Below are 18,252 nucleotides of genomic sequence, written 5' to 3' on the forward strand. Positions count from 1 at the left end.
ACCCTGAGTAGAGTATTGCTCATGGCTTGCCTTGCAAGAATATTGACGTGTGACAAATGTATCGACATAGGTAAAATTCAAACACTGTAGCCCTATTTTCTGTACATTTAATCATATTTTTAGATGTAAATAACAAATACATTTTTATGTCCTATCTATTTTTCTTCTCTTCTGCCAGATAAATAAAAGTAAAATACTTTCATTGAGAAGTACTTTACATTTTGAGTAAACTTACGTGGGGGGAAAAATGCTAAAATGTTGAACTCCATTACCAGGAAGCTCTGGAGCTTTCTTGGTCTCTACATATGCATGAGATTGGTAGCCTAATTAGAAGGATGCTATGCTTGTTGATTACTGAAAGGATAGGTTTTACAGGTCTTTCCTCAGGAGCGTTCAGACCCATGCAATTTTGTGTTATTTTTCATTGTTGAATTATCAAACTTTGTGGAATACCAGGACCACATTATCTAATTTACAATGAGGTCACTGTCTAATCTTGGTCCCAAAAATAAATTAATCTAATTTGACAGTTATTAGGGGGCCATTGAGCAATACCGGCCACTTAGAGCCTTTCTCGAAATGCTCACTATGTACTATTGTAATGCATTAGAAGGTACTAATGCATTCATTCATGCTGTCAGTTCCTCACATGGCAAGTCTGTCAACAGCTGGGATACCAGAGAAGGGACCAAACAGATGTACGGATCTTTACCATAAGGTTTATGGGAAGTGGAGTGGGGAGGAGAGGAGGGAAACATAAGACAAGCTATTTTTGCATATATTGTAGCTGATTGAGGATTTTTAAAAATTCATTCACAGGATGTGAGTGTCACTGGAAAGCACAGTGTTTACTGTCCATCCCAAATTGCCCTTAACTGAGTAACTGCTAAGCTATTTTACAGGGCTGGTACAAGTCAATCAGATTGCTGTGGGTTTAGACTTATATCCAGTCTAGACCGGGTGCGGACAGCAAATTTCCTTCCCTAAGGGACATAATTGAACCAGAAGAACAATCCAGTAGATTCATGGCCACCATTACTGATACTAGATTTTAATTCCAAATTCATTTAATTAACTAAATTTAAATTTCCAGCTACCATGGTGGAATTTAAATTCCCGTCTCTGGATCATTAGCCCAGGCTTCTGGATTACAAGTTCAGTAAATTGATCACTGTGCTACTGTTGTAGCTAGCCTTCAACACTAGCTAGTCTTCTCTGCATAGTTTGGTAGGATTGAACAAATGAGGATGATAAATACCTCAAAAAAACAGAAGACTGAGTGAAAACTTGACTTTTCTCACTTTGCTTCAGGCCGTTTTGATCACTTGACTTACCAAGAGACATCCAATGCACCCAATGGCAGCTTTGTTCCTTGCATTTGAAGCAACAACATGCTGCTCTCCAAATGTGCTAAAGGTTTATTAAAATTGCTTTATTTACATTAGGTCGAGCTACAAGGAATTGCTAGTATCAGAAAGATGTATGTGCCCACTGACAATTTGAGTTAACCCAGTCCATTACTTATCGCTCACTGAAAGCTCACCTTCTATTCAATGGATTCTACCATATGTAGGACTAATGTGTATATTTATAGAAATTTGACTCTAATAACTAATACTGTTTTGAACATTACAGGAACTGGGGCCTCCTGCATTTACCCTTTGCTTGGAGCTACTATGAATGGTTGGTTCTTTCTTGCGACTGAAGTGGATGATATGTGCTTTAACTATGCAAAGAAAAATGTGGAGCAGAACAATCTCTCTGACCTCATTAAAGGTTGGTAAAAAGGAATTTATTTTCTCGGATCTGTGGGAAATGACTTTCTGACTTATCATCAAGTTATTATAAAAGATAGCATTCTAGAGATCCTACTTTCTCTTCCCAAACCCCTTGTATAATTTAAATCTGAGATTGATAGACTTTTGTTAACCAGAGGTATTAAGGGATTATGGAGCAAAGGCAGGTCTATGCGGTCAGGTCACACAGCAGCCGTGATCTCACTGAATGGGGATACAGTTTTGAGGAAGTAAATAGTCAACTCCTATTCCTAAATTCCTAATCTTGTCACAGGAGACTAGTTTCTCTTTGCCATTCGTGCTCTTCCCTGTTGTATTTTTTTTTCCTTGGACCAGAGGGCAAATTAAATTATCTATGCTATAACTTATGTCTATGCTATAGCTTCTGTCATTCTAAGTGCAGGCTAATTTAGTCTGGTCTGATTCACATGCAGGCAGCATCCTGGGACCTCGGCGCGTGAGGCAGCAGTGCTAACCACTGTGCCACCGTGCTGCCCACTTGGTGCTTTCCTTGACAATGAGTGGCAATTTGCTTCCTGTGGGGATGCAAATGCCATTGGAGACTGGGATTTAAACCCAGTCTCACAGTCCATGGCACTGAACATTCTGCCTGTTGAAAGCACAACATATTGCCCTATTGAAGTTTCCACTCAAACTGCACTGTTTTTCTTGACGTAATTAGGATGTAGTGAGTGGAACCAGCGCAAAAGATCATAATTTTTATGCTAGCTTGAAAAATCATCATACTTGATGCAGACATCACCCACAAAACAAATGAAGCACCCAGGGTGAAATAATCACCATTAGGATTTTCCACTAATTGCACTTGTTTGCAGGCTTTCAAGGAGACTCTAAAAAGTAGGCTGGATCTTTGGGTGCAAGGATATTAAGTAGGTACATATTAAGATATTGTGAATGCAACTTTTAAATATGTACTAAGGAACTGACTACTGTGCACCAAAAAGAAAATAGATCCTAATGTCATTTTCAGTCATTTTAATTTGAGCTACTCACAGATGGTGGATTGACACTATAATTAAAATACTTATTTTTTGAATTTAAATACCCAAATAAATTTAAGTGCCAAAATGTTGCTAATCCTTAGAATCATAGAATCCACAGAATCCCCAAAGTGCAAAAGGAGTCCATTTGGCCCATCAAGTCTGCACCGACCCTCTGAAAGAGCACCCTATCTTGGCCCACGCCCCCACCCTATCCTCGTAACCCAGTAACCCCACCTAACCTTTTGGACACTAAGGGACAATTTACCACGGCCAATCCACCTGACCTGTACATCTTTGGAATTTGGGAGGAAACTTGAGCACCCGAAGGAAACTCGCACACAGGAAGAATGTGCAAACTCCACACAGTCATCCAAGGCTGGAATTGAACCCGGTCCCTGGCGCTGTGAGGCAGCAGTGCTAACCCCTGTGCCACCATGCTGCCCCCAAAAAAATTCTGAATGATTTTGAACGTTTTTATATGCATTTTTATAAAAGTTGAGAAGATGCATTTTTATAAAAGTTGAGAAGATTGCCACAATTTACACACACTAATGCTAGATGTGTACACTTATTTCATTGGATGAAAAAAATAGGGTAAATATTCAAACTGATTACTTTAAATGGTATGTACAATCTATCTTCGAAATATTTTACAATTAAGTCTGGATTATACTTTTAAGGTATGATATACATATTATTTCAGCAGATTATATCATGTACATCTGCAGCATATTTATAATGACAGTTATGTGGATTCCACACTGCAGGGTTTGTACTGGCTAAACTGGCTGTACCCTACTTGAGGTGAATTATTCAATCTGATAGCATCCCATAACAAATATTATAAATTTCCTCACTTTCCGTTGCAGAGGGCAATTACTGACAAAAGTCAAGGAGGTAACAAGTAATCAGTCAATTTAGAGCGAACAAAGCATTAGTCAACCACATCTGCCTGAGCAGCAGACCAAACAGGAGAAAGGCAGTGTTAACTGTAAGGGGAGAGAGCTCCAACACATAGTGGCCCAGCCAGGTACTGGAAGTGACCCCATGATTTTCAGTTTTTCTTGCACATTGAATCACTAGCCCGAGCATTCCTACGTTGGAACTTGGCTTAAAGTTTGTTTAAATGGTTGCAAATTTTTCATTGAATTGTTATAATGCAATCAAGTATAATATGTTCCATGTATCTTTCTAGACATTAAACTGCATCAAAATTATTACACTACTTATAAGTCGATGCCCCACAAGATCAAGTTATTTATAGAGAGATACAGCATCATGTAGGAGAATGTCTTTAGATGAGCAAGAATGAGAGTATTAAGAAGCTCACTGAGGATGAGCGAAATGAAAGTGAGGGGATTGAAGGCACAATTGGACTAAAAGAGTGATGAGGCATCGTGATTTAGGGAGTGATTTCCTCAAGAGAGCGTAATATTGATAGAAAGATCTTTTTGCTAGTTGAGTGGAGGAAACAGGGAAAAGTCAAAAAGACAGAATCAGATATCCATACGTTGGTAGACAGTGTCACACACAAAATTATTTTTTCATGTTAGCTAATTTAATAATTTAAATGTCTAAATAAATCAAACTGGTTCAGAAATTACACTAATTGCTGTTACTTTTAGTTCTTAATGCCTGTGAGAATTACTGCAAATATTTATTTGATTTAAATAATCTTGTCAGAACCTTGAAATCATTGGAATACAAGATTCTAACTAATTTCTCTTGGTAAAAATGTTTCCAATTAAGGGGCAATTTAGTGTGGCCAATCCACCTGCCCTGCACATCTTTGGGTTGTGGGGATGGGGGTGAGACCCACGCATACACGGGGAGAATGTGCAAACTCCACACAGACAGTGACCCAGGGCTGGGATCGAACCCGGGTCCTCTGCGCTGTGAGGCAGCCGTGATAACCACTGTGCCACCATGCTGCACTGTAACTAATTTCAAAGGGATTATGCAAATTAGATAGTCTTTTTTATACTTGAGCTTAGATTTGCTTCTATCTTGTTTGCCAAGTTGCCTCCGAAACTAGCCTTCAATCCTGGATGACCATTACTAAAGATGTGATAAACAGGCTAGACTCATAGTTTGAGGGTAGGGATCCCAATCAGTGCATCCTTTGAATCAACATTTTCTGTTCGTTTTCCAGTCAGCTTTACCCCATAGTTAAGAACTTAGTATGATTTTAGAGCATTGGCTATATTTATTTGTTTTTCATTTAGAGTACCCAATTATTTTTTTCCCCAATTAACGGGCAATTTAGCGTGGCCAATTAACCTACCTTGCACATCTTTTTGGGTTGTTGGGGTGAGACCCATGCAGTCATGGGAAGAATGTGCAAACTCCACGGGGACAGTGATCCGGGGACTAGATCGAACTTGGGGTCCTCGGTGCCGTGAGGCAGCAGTGCTAACCACTGCACCACTGTGCTGCCATAGCACTGGCTGTAACTATATGACAAAGTACCCCCAGCCACAAATATTGTACTATGACAGTGTGGGACTAGTTCCATTAGCTCTACTTTCTCTCAGTATGGTGAGAGCTTTGGAACATTTTGGAGAGAAAATTAAAGACTCAAGCAAAGTCCATGGATGGTATTCTGCCTGCCCGGTGACCAGAGATTCCTGCCTGAGGTCAATGGACCTTTACATGGTCTGCGTCCCACCCGTAGCGATTTTGCAGTGGGTGGGGCGAAAGAATCCAGCTGAATGTAACACTTTTGAGAGACAGAATTGTTTGAAGGAAATGAAAGTCGCCATAGCCCTAGAGGACCATAGGCTGCTGTCAATTTTGCGTGAAAGAGTTGACAGGTGGTGATTTAACCTGAGATTCACCACACCTCAGACGAGAGGCAAGGTTGAGAATCACTCACTGGAAAAGTGAATTTTCCAGCATCGGTTTTAAGCCTGCTGACCTCTGTGAAAGAATTGCTCATTTTAATTTTGATTCTGGACTCTGGACACACGTGAAACAATTATTTTTCTGTGCCATTGCCCTGTAAGTCTTTTCTCTATCCTTACTTTACTGTATGGGTGCATGGAGACTACGTGGCAAACTCCCTCCTGTGTTTTGAGTGTGTGCAAATGAACAAACCCTTTGAGTTCACCTTATCATGGGTTTGCTGTTGGGGTTATTAATAGAAATTGAATCTCACCAAAACTGAGGGGTTGAGAAGTATGCCAACATTTATAATGGGTGGGGGGGAAAGCAAATCAAAACACCTTTCTGTTCATAGATGGGGGTAAGAGGTGAAATCATTGGAATGCGGAATATTTGGCTAATGGTAAAGTTCTTGAAAGCGTGGATGAGCAGAGGGATCTAGGTGTCCATGTACATAGATCCCTGAAAGTTGCCACCCAGGTTGATAGGGTTGTGAAGAAGGCCTATGGAGTGTTGGCCTTTATTGGTAGAGGGATTGAGTTCCGGAGTCGGGCGGTCATGTTGCAGCTGTACAGAACTCTGGTACGGCCGCATTTGGAGTATTGCGTACAGTTCTGGTCACCGCATTATAGGAAGGACGTGGAGGCTTTGGAGCGGGTGCAGAGGAGATTTACCAGGATGTTGCCTGGTATGGAGGGAAAATCTTATGAGGAAAGGCTGATGGACTTGAGGTTGTTTTCGTTGGAGAGAAGAAGGTTAAGAGGAGACTTAATAGAGGCATACAAAATGATCAGGGGGTTGGATAGGGTGGACAGTGAGAGCCTTCTCCCGCGGATGGATATGGCTGGCACGAGGGGACAGAACTTTAAACTGAGGGGTAATAGATATAGGACAGAGGTCAGAGGTAGGTTCTTTACGCAAAGAGTAGTGAGGCCGTGGAATGCCCTACCTGCTACAGTAGTGAACTCGCCAACATTGAGGGCATTTAAAAGTTTATTGGATAAACATATGGATGATAATGGCATAGTGTAGGTTAGATGGCTTTTGTTTCGGTGCAACATCGTGGGCCGAAGGGCCTGTACTGCGCTGTATTGTTCTATGTTCTATGTTCTAAGACTGTTTCACTTAGCCCCTTCTTGTCTGTAACATAGTGCATGTGAAACATAGATTTTTTTTTTTTTAAATAATATTTTATTGAAAATATTTGGTCAACCAACACAGTACATTGTGCATCCTTTACACAACATTGTAACAATACAGATAATAATGACCTTTTTTGTATAAACAAAAAACAACAAATAAATAAATATTAAATAACAAAAAATAAAAACTAGCCCTAATTGGCAACTGCCTTGTCTCAGGCCACACCCCCCCCCATCACCCCCCATCCCTCCCCCCCCCCCAAGTCCTGGGCCGCTGCTGCTGCCTTTATGTGAAACATAGATGGAAGTCATTTGTATTCATGATGAGTCTAATGTACCCCTGGTTAAATTTAAATGTATTTGCACTACAGTTTCACATAAATAATATTAACTTGCATTATTTTTAACAGTGGCATGATTTTTTTTAAACATTCACCTTTGAAGAAATTAATTTAATAATTTGAGCAGATGACCCTTTTTTTTTTAAAACCATTTTTCTCCCACCTCCTTCCTCTCAATGCCCATAGACATCATTAAAGAACAGCTGATTTGAAAAATTGCAGATAAAAGTGTTAAAATCTTAAGATCCCTCATGAAATCATAAATTAAAAAGCTATAAAGAGAGTAGGAGGACTCAAGTTAGGTAATAAATAGCATGCCCCTCTTTGTGAAAAGTCGACTTGTAGTCATTGATCTCACTGTCACATTGAGCACATTTTCCTCTTTTGATTTCATAATTAAATCCAACGTTTCCTGATTCTGTTTTGTTTAATTTTTGACTTACCTGCCTCCGATGTTGGGTATTTTGGAAAGCTAAAATCCATAAAAATCAAAACATCTAATAAAATGATCTAAATGATGCAAACATCCAAAATACACCTTGGTATTTTCATTGGGACAAATATGGATTTTACCATTTTTCCCCCACTCCCACACTCTTCACAGGACGTTGCTGGAAGAAGCATTTTCCAAACATGCTCAAATGCAGCTCTACTCCAGAAACAAATATCGGGAATTGTCTTCCATTGTTGTACTCGTTTCTTTTATTGTATTCATACATAATGACTTTTGAATTAAATTTAATTTACTGTGAGACTTTGTTGTGATACAATGGATTTGTGCTGATTTATTGAAGATGATCAATTAAATAATTATTGACAAAATTTAGCCAAATTATCATTCTGTTATCCAGCCAATTATAATAGACATTATTAGGACATGGACATTAATGGACATGCATGATAGTTATTCAGATGTGTAGAAAACCGCACAAAGAAATACTGACTTTTTATAGTATTTGCTCTGTAATTGATGTATTGACTGAAAAAAGAAATGGAATGAAAAAGAGCCAGAGCTCATTTTGTGCGATGATGACATAGTGTGTGCGACATTGATTGCAATATGGTACTATTCTTATAATCATTTAATGTATGCAAATATTCATTTAATTGATTTCTGTAACTGCTGGAATATTCGGCAAGGCAGAAATGAGTTGGTTAACACAACCATGATGTGCAGAGTGTGGGACATGAAACGGGTAGACAGCTGTAAGATTTTATGATAAGCTAGGATGTCAGCAAATCAGAAACAATCAGTTTCAGTCTATCAGTTAATCCATGTTCCACAAGCATGTTATGAACTCCAGCCACTACTTAACTCTGGGAAATGCTGTTCCAGTTCCAAGGTTAGCTCCAAGAATAGAAAAGAGACATATGAACAACAACTTGAATTTCTATGGAGTTTTTGACATAGCAAAATATTAGGAAGACCCAAAGATGAATCTGGTAGGAGCGTGAACCATGCTTAATGCATTTGTTTATAAAGAGGCAGGTGAAGCAAGAATTTAGGCAGAGAATTCTGAGATATGCCTATCACTGATAATAGGATGTGGGGAAGGAAAAGCACACAATTCACCATTGACAAAATGGCAAATGTATAAGCAGGGCATGCAGGGTTGAACGAAGTTGCTACAGTGTAGTGCAGCAAGAATACAACTTAAAAGATCCTGGTTGAAGTAGCAAGCCCAGAGGCTGCCTCCTGAAAGATTGTGATGGCCCCCATTTGGTCCTGATGTCGGGGACCTGAAGCCCACAGGAAAATTCTGCCCACTCTCTTTAGCTTCTAAGCACTTCCCAGTAATCACCAGACACGGTTTCAGAAAAATCAAAAATAATTACTATTGTAATTTTAATCATTTGCTGAGCATATGTTTTCAGTACATATATCCAGTTGAGTATTGTTTTGCAAAGTCATAACCAAAAAATACATTTATTGTAAGAATGAGTAAGAATGTGAATTTTAAAAATTTAAACACTATTTGCATTTTGTATTTGAACATAATACCTTGTGGAATAAACAGGAACAATGTACAGCTGGCACAATAAATGTTGTGACGACTGCTTCAAAATTAACATCGCCTAATCAAACATTTTGCATCAAGCGACCTTGGAACTGTAAGATTTTAATACACTAAGACCCTATAGTATTGTATTTCTTCCAAAGATGCTTTTGGGCTTTTACTACTAATTAATTTTGCAATATGGGGCATTACAAGCATTATGGGTTTGTGCCAAAATTAACCCAAAAGTAGATAAAATATTAAATTTAATTTTAAATGAATTCTTTGTGATAGAAGAATATTGCCAGATCTTACAATTCATTTTAAAATATTGAATTGCTAAATAAACTTTAGTGATGTACTAATTTGTTCACCTCCTGCAACAACAAAAAGTGCATTACAATTAAGTAATTTAAATGTCTTATGAGGAGGACAGAGCATTTCCTGCATGCATTTTTCATCACAGTAAGGTTGATTAAGTATTTATTTTATGTAGCCTCGTGAGCTTTTTCTCAGTGCCAATTCTAAAGAAGGAAAATAGACATATTTCACACAGAAAGGCCTTGTAGATAAAGCCAAAAAAAAAGTAGGGTCGAAAGCCTTACAAAGGCCTCACAGCTTGCACTTCTGAATCATTTGTCTGTCTCTTTCTAGTGGTGAAGGTTCCTCAGAAGACACTGTTGATGGATGCTCTGAAAGAAGAATCAGAAATTGTCTATGATTTCTGTATGTGTAATCCACCTTTCTTTGCAAATCAATTGGAAGCAAAGGTAAATCTTCTGCAAATCATTTGTCTATAAAAAATATATATATATATATATATATATTAATTTAGAGCACCCAATTACTTTTGTTTTAATCAACATTTTATTGAGGTATTTTTTGGCATTGTAACAGCAGCAATATAAACAATGTACATGAAAATATAAACATGTTGCAAATACCACCTACCTCCCGCACAGGTCCCACCATTAATTAACCCCCTAATCTACGCTAACCCCCCCCCCCTCTCTCTCTGCTGACGATTAATTCTCCGTGAAGAAGTCGATGAATGGTTGCCACCTCCAGGCTAAGCCTAGCAGTGACCCTCTCAAGGCAAACTTAATTTTCTCCAGACAGAGAAAGCTAGCCATGTCCGATAGCCAGGTCTCCGACTTCGGGGGCCCTGAGTCCCTCCATGCTAGTAATATCCCCCTCCGGGCTACTAGGGAAGCAAAGGCCAGAACGTCTACCTCTTTCTCCTCCTGGATTCCCAGATCCTGCGACACCCCGAAAATCGCCACCTCTGGACTCAATGCCACCCTTGTATTTAACACCGTGGACATGACGTCAGCAAACCCTGCCAAAATCCCCTCAGCTTTGGACATGTCCAGAACATGTGGACATGGTTCGCTGGTCCTCCCGCACATTTTGCACACCTATCTTCCACCCCAAAGAATCTGCTCATCCGGGCCACTGTCATGTGAGCCCGGTGAACGACCTTAAATTGGATCAGACTGAGCTTGGCACAAGTTGCGGTCGCGTTGACTCTACTCAACGCGTCTGCCCAAAGGCCCTCCTCTGTCTCTCCCCCCAACTCCTCCTCCTCCTTTCGCTTCAGCTCCTCAGTCTGCGTCTCCTCTGATCCCATAAGTTCCTTATAAATGTCAGAAATGCTCCCCTCACCTATCCATCCTCTGGAAACTACCGTGTCCTGAATCCCCCTTAGCGGGAGGAGTGGGAAGGTTGGTACCTGTCTACGCAGAAAGTCTCGCACCTGCAGATATCAAAATGAATTTCCCACCGCCAATGCAAACTTCTCCTCCAGCGCCCTCATATTCGGAAAGCTCCCCTCTATAAACAAGTCCCCCATCCTCTCAATCCCTGCTCTCTGTTATATCTGGACTCCCCCCATCCATATTTTCTCCCCCCCCCACCCCACCAGCCACTTCCTAATCATGGCTATGTTAGCCGCCCAGTAATAATTGCTAAAGTTTGGCACCGCCAGCCCTCCCTCTCCTCGACTCCACTCCAGCATTACCCTCCTCACTCGCGGGGACATGCCCCCCCCATACAAAGCCCGCTATAACTTTATTGACCCGCTTAAAAAAGGACCGCGGAATGAAGATGGGGTGACATTGAAATACAAACAGGAATCTCGGGAGGACCGTCATTTTCACTGTTTGGACTCGACCAGCTAGAGACAACGGGAGCGCATCCCATCTCCGGAAATCATCTTTCATCTGATCCACCAACCGGGCCAAGTTCAATTTATGTAGCCGGTCCATTTCCCGCGCCACTTGGATTACCTAGGTACCTGAAACTGTCCCCTACCAATCTAAACAGCAGTTCCCCCAGTCGCCTCTCCTGACCCCTCGCCTGAACCGCAAACATCTCGCTCTTCCCCATATTAAGCTTATAACCCTGAAAACCGGCCGAATTCCCCTAAAACTCCCATGATTTCTTCAATCCTACCTTCACCTCCCTACTTTCCGGGAGCATCATGATCACGTTTAACAGCCTTCTTACATTGGCCAGCAGCTGCCTGCCCTGAACGAACCCCCTCTGATCCTCCACAATGACGTTCGGTACACAATCCTCCATCCTGGAGGACAAAATTTTGGCCAACAGTTTGGCGTTTACGTTCAACAGGGAAATCGGCCTGTAAGACCCACATAGCTCCTGGTTCTTGTCTCGTTTCAGGATAAGCAAAATCGTGGCCTGTGACATCATTTGGGGTAGAACCCCTCTTTTCCTTGCCTCATTAAACATCTTCATCAGCACCGGTCCCAATATCCCGGAGAACTTTTTGTAGAACTCCACTGGATATCCGTCCGGTCCCGGGGCCTTACCCGACTGCATGGCCTTCAAGCCCTCCACTTTCTCTTCCAACCCGATCGGGGCCCCCAGTCCTTCTACCAGCTCCCTATCCACCTTCAGGAAAGTCAGCCCCTCCAGGAAGTGCCTCATCCCCTCCGGCCCTGCAGGGGGTTCCGGCCTGTACCACCTGCTATAGAAATCACTGAACGCCTTGCTCACCCCTGCCGAGTCCCCAACTAAGTTCCCATCCCCATCAATAGCTTACCCTATTTCTCTAGCTGCCTCCCTCTTTCTGAGCTGCTGTGCAAGCATCCTGCTGGCCTTCTCACCATGCTCGTAGATCGCCCCCCCTCGCCTTTCTGAGCTGTTCCACTGCCCTCCCTGTGGTTAATAAGCCGAACTCCGCCTGTAGCTTTCGCCGTTCCCTTAAAAGCCCTATCTCTGGAGTCTCCGCGTACCTCCTGTCGACTTGTAGAATCTCCTTTACCAGTCGGTCCGTCTCTGCCCTGTCCGTCCTGTCCCTGTGTGCCCGGATCGAGATCACCTCTCCTCTCACCACTGCCTTCAGCGCTTCCCAGACCACCGCTGCTGAGACCACCCCCGTAACATTTACCTGCAGGTAATTTTGTATGCATTTCCTCAGCCTCTCGCACACCGCTTCGTCCGCCAACAGCCCTACATCTAACCTCCATTACGGGCGCTGATTGCTATCTTTACTAACCTTCAGGTCAACTCAGAGCGGAGCATGATCCGAGATTGTGATCGGCGAGGACCCCGTGTCCACCACTCCTGCCAGCAAGGCCCTACCCAAAACAAAGAAATTGATCCGAGAGTATACCTTATGCACGTGGGAGTAGAAGGAGAACTCCTTCACCCTTGGCTGCCTAAATCTCCATGGATCCACCCTCCCATCTGCTCCATGTACCCAATTACTTTTTACCAATGAAGGGGCAATTTAGCGTGGCCAATCTATCTACCTTGCGGATCTTTGGGTTGTGGGGGTGAGACCCACGCAGACACTGGGAGAATGTGCAAACTCCACACGGACAGTGACCCAGGTCTACAAAAAATATTTTAATTCATATTATCCCTTTTCTTCTCCTTTTACATTCAATAGTCCAAGCTGTTTGGACCATGCAACATTCCCACTGAAAGTTGACCTCAACATCCATGATCGAATAATTACAGTGATCATTTTTTATAAATGATGTTTTAGATATTCTATTGTCAGCCACCTCATATGAATGGTTCTCCAGTTTTCTACATGAGACTCTGCATTCACTCAGCTATTTCCTGCTTGATAATAGTTGATCATCTTTTTTAAAACCTATGCCACTTAGTATCCAATTTAGCTGAAACATTAGCTATATTGCCTAAAAAATAAATAGTGCATGTCCGATAGCAACAGTTGGTTGCATCTGTAAACGTATCTGAAAACTCGACTGATGTGAGGAAGATAGTCTATCTGCTGCAGAGATAATTACAGGATTATTGGAGTAGTGGGGCAAACTTAGTACAATAAGCAAGGAATCACATTGCAAAACATTTCTTAAATTTTGTACATGGATATTGTAATCCATGCTCTTTTCACTCAGTATCTCCATATGTTAAACCACTAAGGAAACCGTAGTTCACCTGCTTGCCTACCACGCTTTTGTTTACATGCAAAACGGTTAACAAGGAGAAATCCTAATGAGGGAGAAAGGAAGGGAACAAGTGAAAAAGTAATATGCACATATTATTTGATAAAATTAATGTGTGTGTTTGTATTAGAGCCAAATAAAGACAAAAGAAATAAACATCGAGGGATGTTAGCATAATATTCTTCCAGAATGAAAACTGTGAAAGAGTAGTGAGACAGGAAGTTAGAATTATCTTAATTCGAGCACTATTTTCTGAAGCTGCATGCTGCTGGTGGAACTCAAACTGAGCTTCAATGAACAGGTTATTCATGATAATTACCACTTGATGGCACTTCTGTTACTTTACTAATAATTGAGAGGAGGCTGATGGGTAAATGCTAGATTTACCATTTGTTTTGTGAAGAGGCCATATATGAAGAATCATCTACATTGCCAGGTAAATGCAAGTGTCACCGCTTTACTGAAACAGCTTGGCTAGAGGGGTAACTAGCTCTGGTGCACAAATCTTTAGCTGAACTCTCAGGATGTTGCTGGGGTCATCACTTTTACTATGTCCAAAGCAGTCAGCCACTTCTTAATGCCCTGAGGAATAAACTGAATTACTCAAACCTCAGATGTTCCTGGAGCCTTCTCTTGCATGGTTGTTCACACCATTCGTGATTGAATCCCTCACACATAGTATAAGCTAACCTTAAAATAGTAAACATTGGGCATCATTAATGTGCATCTGGCCAGGGACAATGAAGAACTCTGCAAATGCACACTGACAAAAGTTTTGAAGCTAGACCACAGACACTTACTTTACTCCTAGTTCACAAATAATTTTATATTTTTTATTTGATTTGATTTATTGTCACATGTACCGAAGTACAGTGAAAAGTATTTTGCTGCGGCCGAGGAACGTACGCAGTACGTACATAGTAGACACAAGAATAATCAACAGAGAACATTGACAGATGGTACATCGACAAACAGTGATTGATTACAGTGCGGAACAAGAGGCCAAACAAGCAAACAAAGCAAATACATGAAGAAGAGCAGCATAGGGCGTCGTGAATAGAGCTCTTACAGGGAACAGATCAGTCCGAGGGGGAATCGTTGAGGAGTCTTTTAGCTGTGGGGAAGAAGCTGTTCCTATGTCTGGATGTGCGAGTCTTCAGACTTCTGTACCTTCTGCTTGATGGAAGGGTCTGGAAGAAGGCAATACCTGGGTGGGAGGGGTCTCTGATAATGCTGTCTGCCTTCCTGAGGCAGCGAGAGGTGTATACAGAATAAATGTGGGGGTGGCAAGTTTGTGTGATGCGTTGGGCTGAGTTCACCACAGTCAGCAGTTTCTTGCGATCTTGGACCGAGCAGTTGCCATACCAGGCTGTGATGCAGCCGGATAGGATGCTCTCTATCGCACATCTGTAGAAGTTTGTGAGAGTCGATGCAGACATGCCAAATTTCTTTAGCTTCCGTAGGAAGTAGAGACGTTGTTGGGCTTTCTTGACTGTTGCATCAACGTGAGTGGACCAGGACAGACTGATGGTGATGATGACCCCCAGGAACTTAAAGCTGTCAACCATCTCCAATTCGGAGCCATTGATGCAGACGGGAGTGTGTGTCGTGCTGCGCTTCCTGAAGTCGATGATCAGTTCCTTGGTCTTTCCAACATTTAGAGAGAGGTTGTTTTCGGTCCACCATGCAACCAAATGATTTATCTCCCTCCCGTAGTCAGATTCATTTGAGATGCGGCCCACCACAGTCGTATCATCCGCAAACTTGTAGATTGAGTTGGAGTTGAGTCTTGCCGCACAGTCATGTGTGTATAGGGAGTACAGTAGAGGACTGAGCACACATCTTTGCGGGGCTCCGGTGTTTAGGACTATTGTGGAGGAGGTGCTGTTGCCTATCCTGACAGATTGCAGTCTTTTGGTGAGAAAGTCGAGGATCCAGCTGCACAGGGAGGGATCGAGTCCAAGATTGCGGAGTTTGGTTATTAGTCTTGTTGGGATAATGGTGTTGAAGGCGGAGTTGTAGTCGATGAACAGCAGTCTTACAGAGGTGTCCTTTTTGTCGAGGTGTTCGAGTGTTGATTGCAGAGCCAATGAGATAGCATCTGCTGTGGACCGGTTGCAGTGATAGGCAAACTACAGTGGATCAAGACCGTCTGGGAGGCTGGCAGTGATCCGTCTCATGACTAGCCGCTTGAAGCATTTCATGATAACAGACGTTAGGGCCACCGGCCGATAGTCGTTGAGACAGGCTATCTTGTTCTTCTTTGGTACTGATATTATGGTGGCCTTCTTGAAGGAGGTGGGGACCTCAGAGCGGAGGAGTGAGGTGGTGAAGATATCTGCGAATACACTCGCCAGCTGGTCTGCGCAGGCTCTGAGTGCTCGCCCAGGACTCCTTCGGGGCTCATCGCTTTCCGCGGATTCACTTTCAAGAAGGCAGCTCTTACTTCTGAGGCTGTAATAGTGGGTATGGGCGTGTCCAGGGCTGTTGGGGCGCGTGGCATTGATACATTGGCTGACTGCTCAAAGCGGGCATAGAACTTGTTCAGATCATCGGGTAGGGATGCTCCAGCCCCAGATATTCCGCCTGGCCTTGCTTTATAGCCTGTGATCTTGTGTAGGCCCTGCCATAGTCGTCGTGGGTTAATGTCGTTGGGCTGGCACTCTGATGCGGTATTGTCTTTTTGCATCCCTGATGGCTTTCCATACGTTGTACCTGGATTTCTTATATAGGTCAGGGTCGTCAGACTTGAATGTCTCCGTCCGGAACTTCAGCAGGGAGTGAACCTTTTGGTTAAGCCAGGGTTTCCGATTGGGGAATACCCGTATTGTCTTCTTTGGTACACAGTCCTCGACACATTTACTGATGAAATCTGTGACGGTGGTTGCGTACTCGTCCAGGTTAGCTGCCGCGGCCTTGAATATGGACCAGTCCACAGTCTCCAAGCAGTCGCGGAGGATATCTTCGATGTGTTGCAGAATGGTTACTAGCCTATAGATCTTAGTTCTTTCTGATTTGCCTTGATTTGGTCATCAGCTGCAGGAAATTTATACTTTTTGAGCTGTCAGCTGAAGAGCAAATGAAAGTGCTGCTAGAGCACTAGAAGGATGAGCCTCAATGGGATTAGTGATATTTTCTTATCGTTGACGTTTTAATGTTATTTACACAAATGCGCATTGTGTGTAAGGTGATGAATAAGAGGCTGCATTATCAATTTTGTTTTCAACTAGCTGACGTCTATATAAAGCATGAGGGAGCGAGTGTTATTAAACATTCTGTTATACCTTGATTCTAACTGGTGTTTTTATTAACAGGGTGTAAATTCCAGGAATCCGAGTCGTCCACCTCCCAGTTCTATAAACACAGGTGGAATTACTGAAATTATGGCTGAGGGTGGAGAGTTGGAATTCGTAAAAAGAATTATCCATGATAGCCTGCAGCTGAAAAAGAGACTGAGGCAAGTGACGTAGGAAAGTCATTCTTTTCAATTACCATTTTACTGTGAGATATTAGGACATATCCTGAGCTCCATGTTTCAAGCTGTTACAACTTGAGTACACACATTATTTACTGCAACATCCATAAGGTTAGGATTTACTTCTTTGGTCCTGTTGGATCTGAATTTTGCTGGCACTAACTCCATTTATGTGCATCTAGCTGTGAGACTAATTTGAATGATTTGACCTAGACATTGATATTTCCTAAGAGCAAGAACTCTGCCATTCTACCCTGACAGTGAATTTCTAGGAGTTTAAAACATTATCAGAATGTTGCTGAACTACTGCACATACCAGTGGAGCAAACAAAAATACCAATTTTAAAAAAGATAGAAAACATGTCACAACTTGTTTGATGCTCCTGATATTGTAAATTATTGTCAATTATTTTGAAAATGTTTATCCAGAGTCACAAAACAATTTCTGGAATTTTTATCTGAATAGCATTTGGATTGTAAAATTGGCATTGCATTGTGCAGTAATGCACTTCACCTCCGCTTTAAACATAACTTGTTCTTGGTCATTACACCAAGAATAACAAAACAGTAATTTGCATTTTTAAAATTGTTTTTATTAAGGTACTTATAGATAAGTAACTTGCATTTATACAATGAAAATATCCTAGAGGACTTCACAGAAGGTTTATTTGTTGTAGCTTTGAAACTGCAGTTAAATTAATTATTTGTCACATAATGTAAAATGTACACTAAATGCAGTAAATCGATTGAGCTCAAATGGATTTGGATCTGGAAACATGGTACTTTAAAAAAAAAATAAGCATCAGCTATTCAGTAAGATATTTAACCGGGCCTAATAAACCTGTGGAAGTTGATGCATTGTTTGTTGCAAAAGGTGTTAAAGTTTTCACTTCAGATGGAGTTGAGTGGACAGTTAAATATTTTCTCTTGCAAGTAGGAGGGTCAGGTAAATGGCATGTGGTTATCCTGATGGTTTTAACCATACGGTCCAGATGCTTAACAGCAGCCTTTGTTTTCATTTATTTGTTGAGTTGTGAGAGGAGGAATTCTATGAATCATTTTATACATCGTACATCACTGTGAAGCGACAATATCCATTATCAAGCAAATAATTTGTTCCCCAGTTCATTAGATAGCACCTTTCCTTTTTATCCTGATAAATGCTAATGGGA

General features: G+C 41.7%; 1 protein-coding gene across 2 annotated transcripts in view; it reads left to right on the plus strand.

The window, feature by feature from the left end:
* mettl16 (methyltransferase 16, N6-methyladenosine) overlaps window positions 1-18,252 on the plus strand; it is a 162,951-nt gene that overhangs the window by 90,366 nt on the left and 54,333 nt on the right. For both annotated transcript variants that reach the window (XM_072469756.1, XM_072469755.1), the window contains exons 4-6: window positions 1,636-1,776; window positions 9,818-9,933; window positions 16,920-17,062. In XM_072469756.1, the coding sequence (XP_072325857.1) occupies window positions 1,636-1,776; window positions 9,818-9,933; window positions 16,920-17,062 (400 nt within the window). The remainder of the gene's footprint in view (window positions 1-1,635; window positions 1,777-9,817; window positions 9,934-16,919; window positions 17,063-18,252) is intronic.

Source organism: Scyliorhinus torazame, chromosome 12, assembly GCF_047496885.1.
Source record: "Scyliorhinus torazame isolate Kashiwa2021f chromosome 12, sScyTor2.1, whole genome shotgun sequence".
In the NCBI taxonomy this organism is placed as follows: domain Eukaryota; kingdom Metazoa; phylum Chordata; class Chondrichthyes; order Carcharhiniformes; family Scyliorhinidae; genus Scyliorhinus; species Scyliorhinus torazame.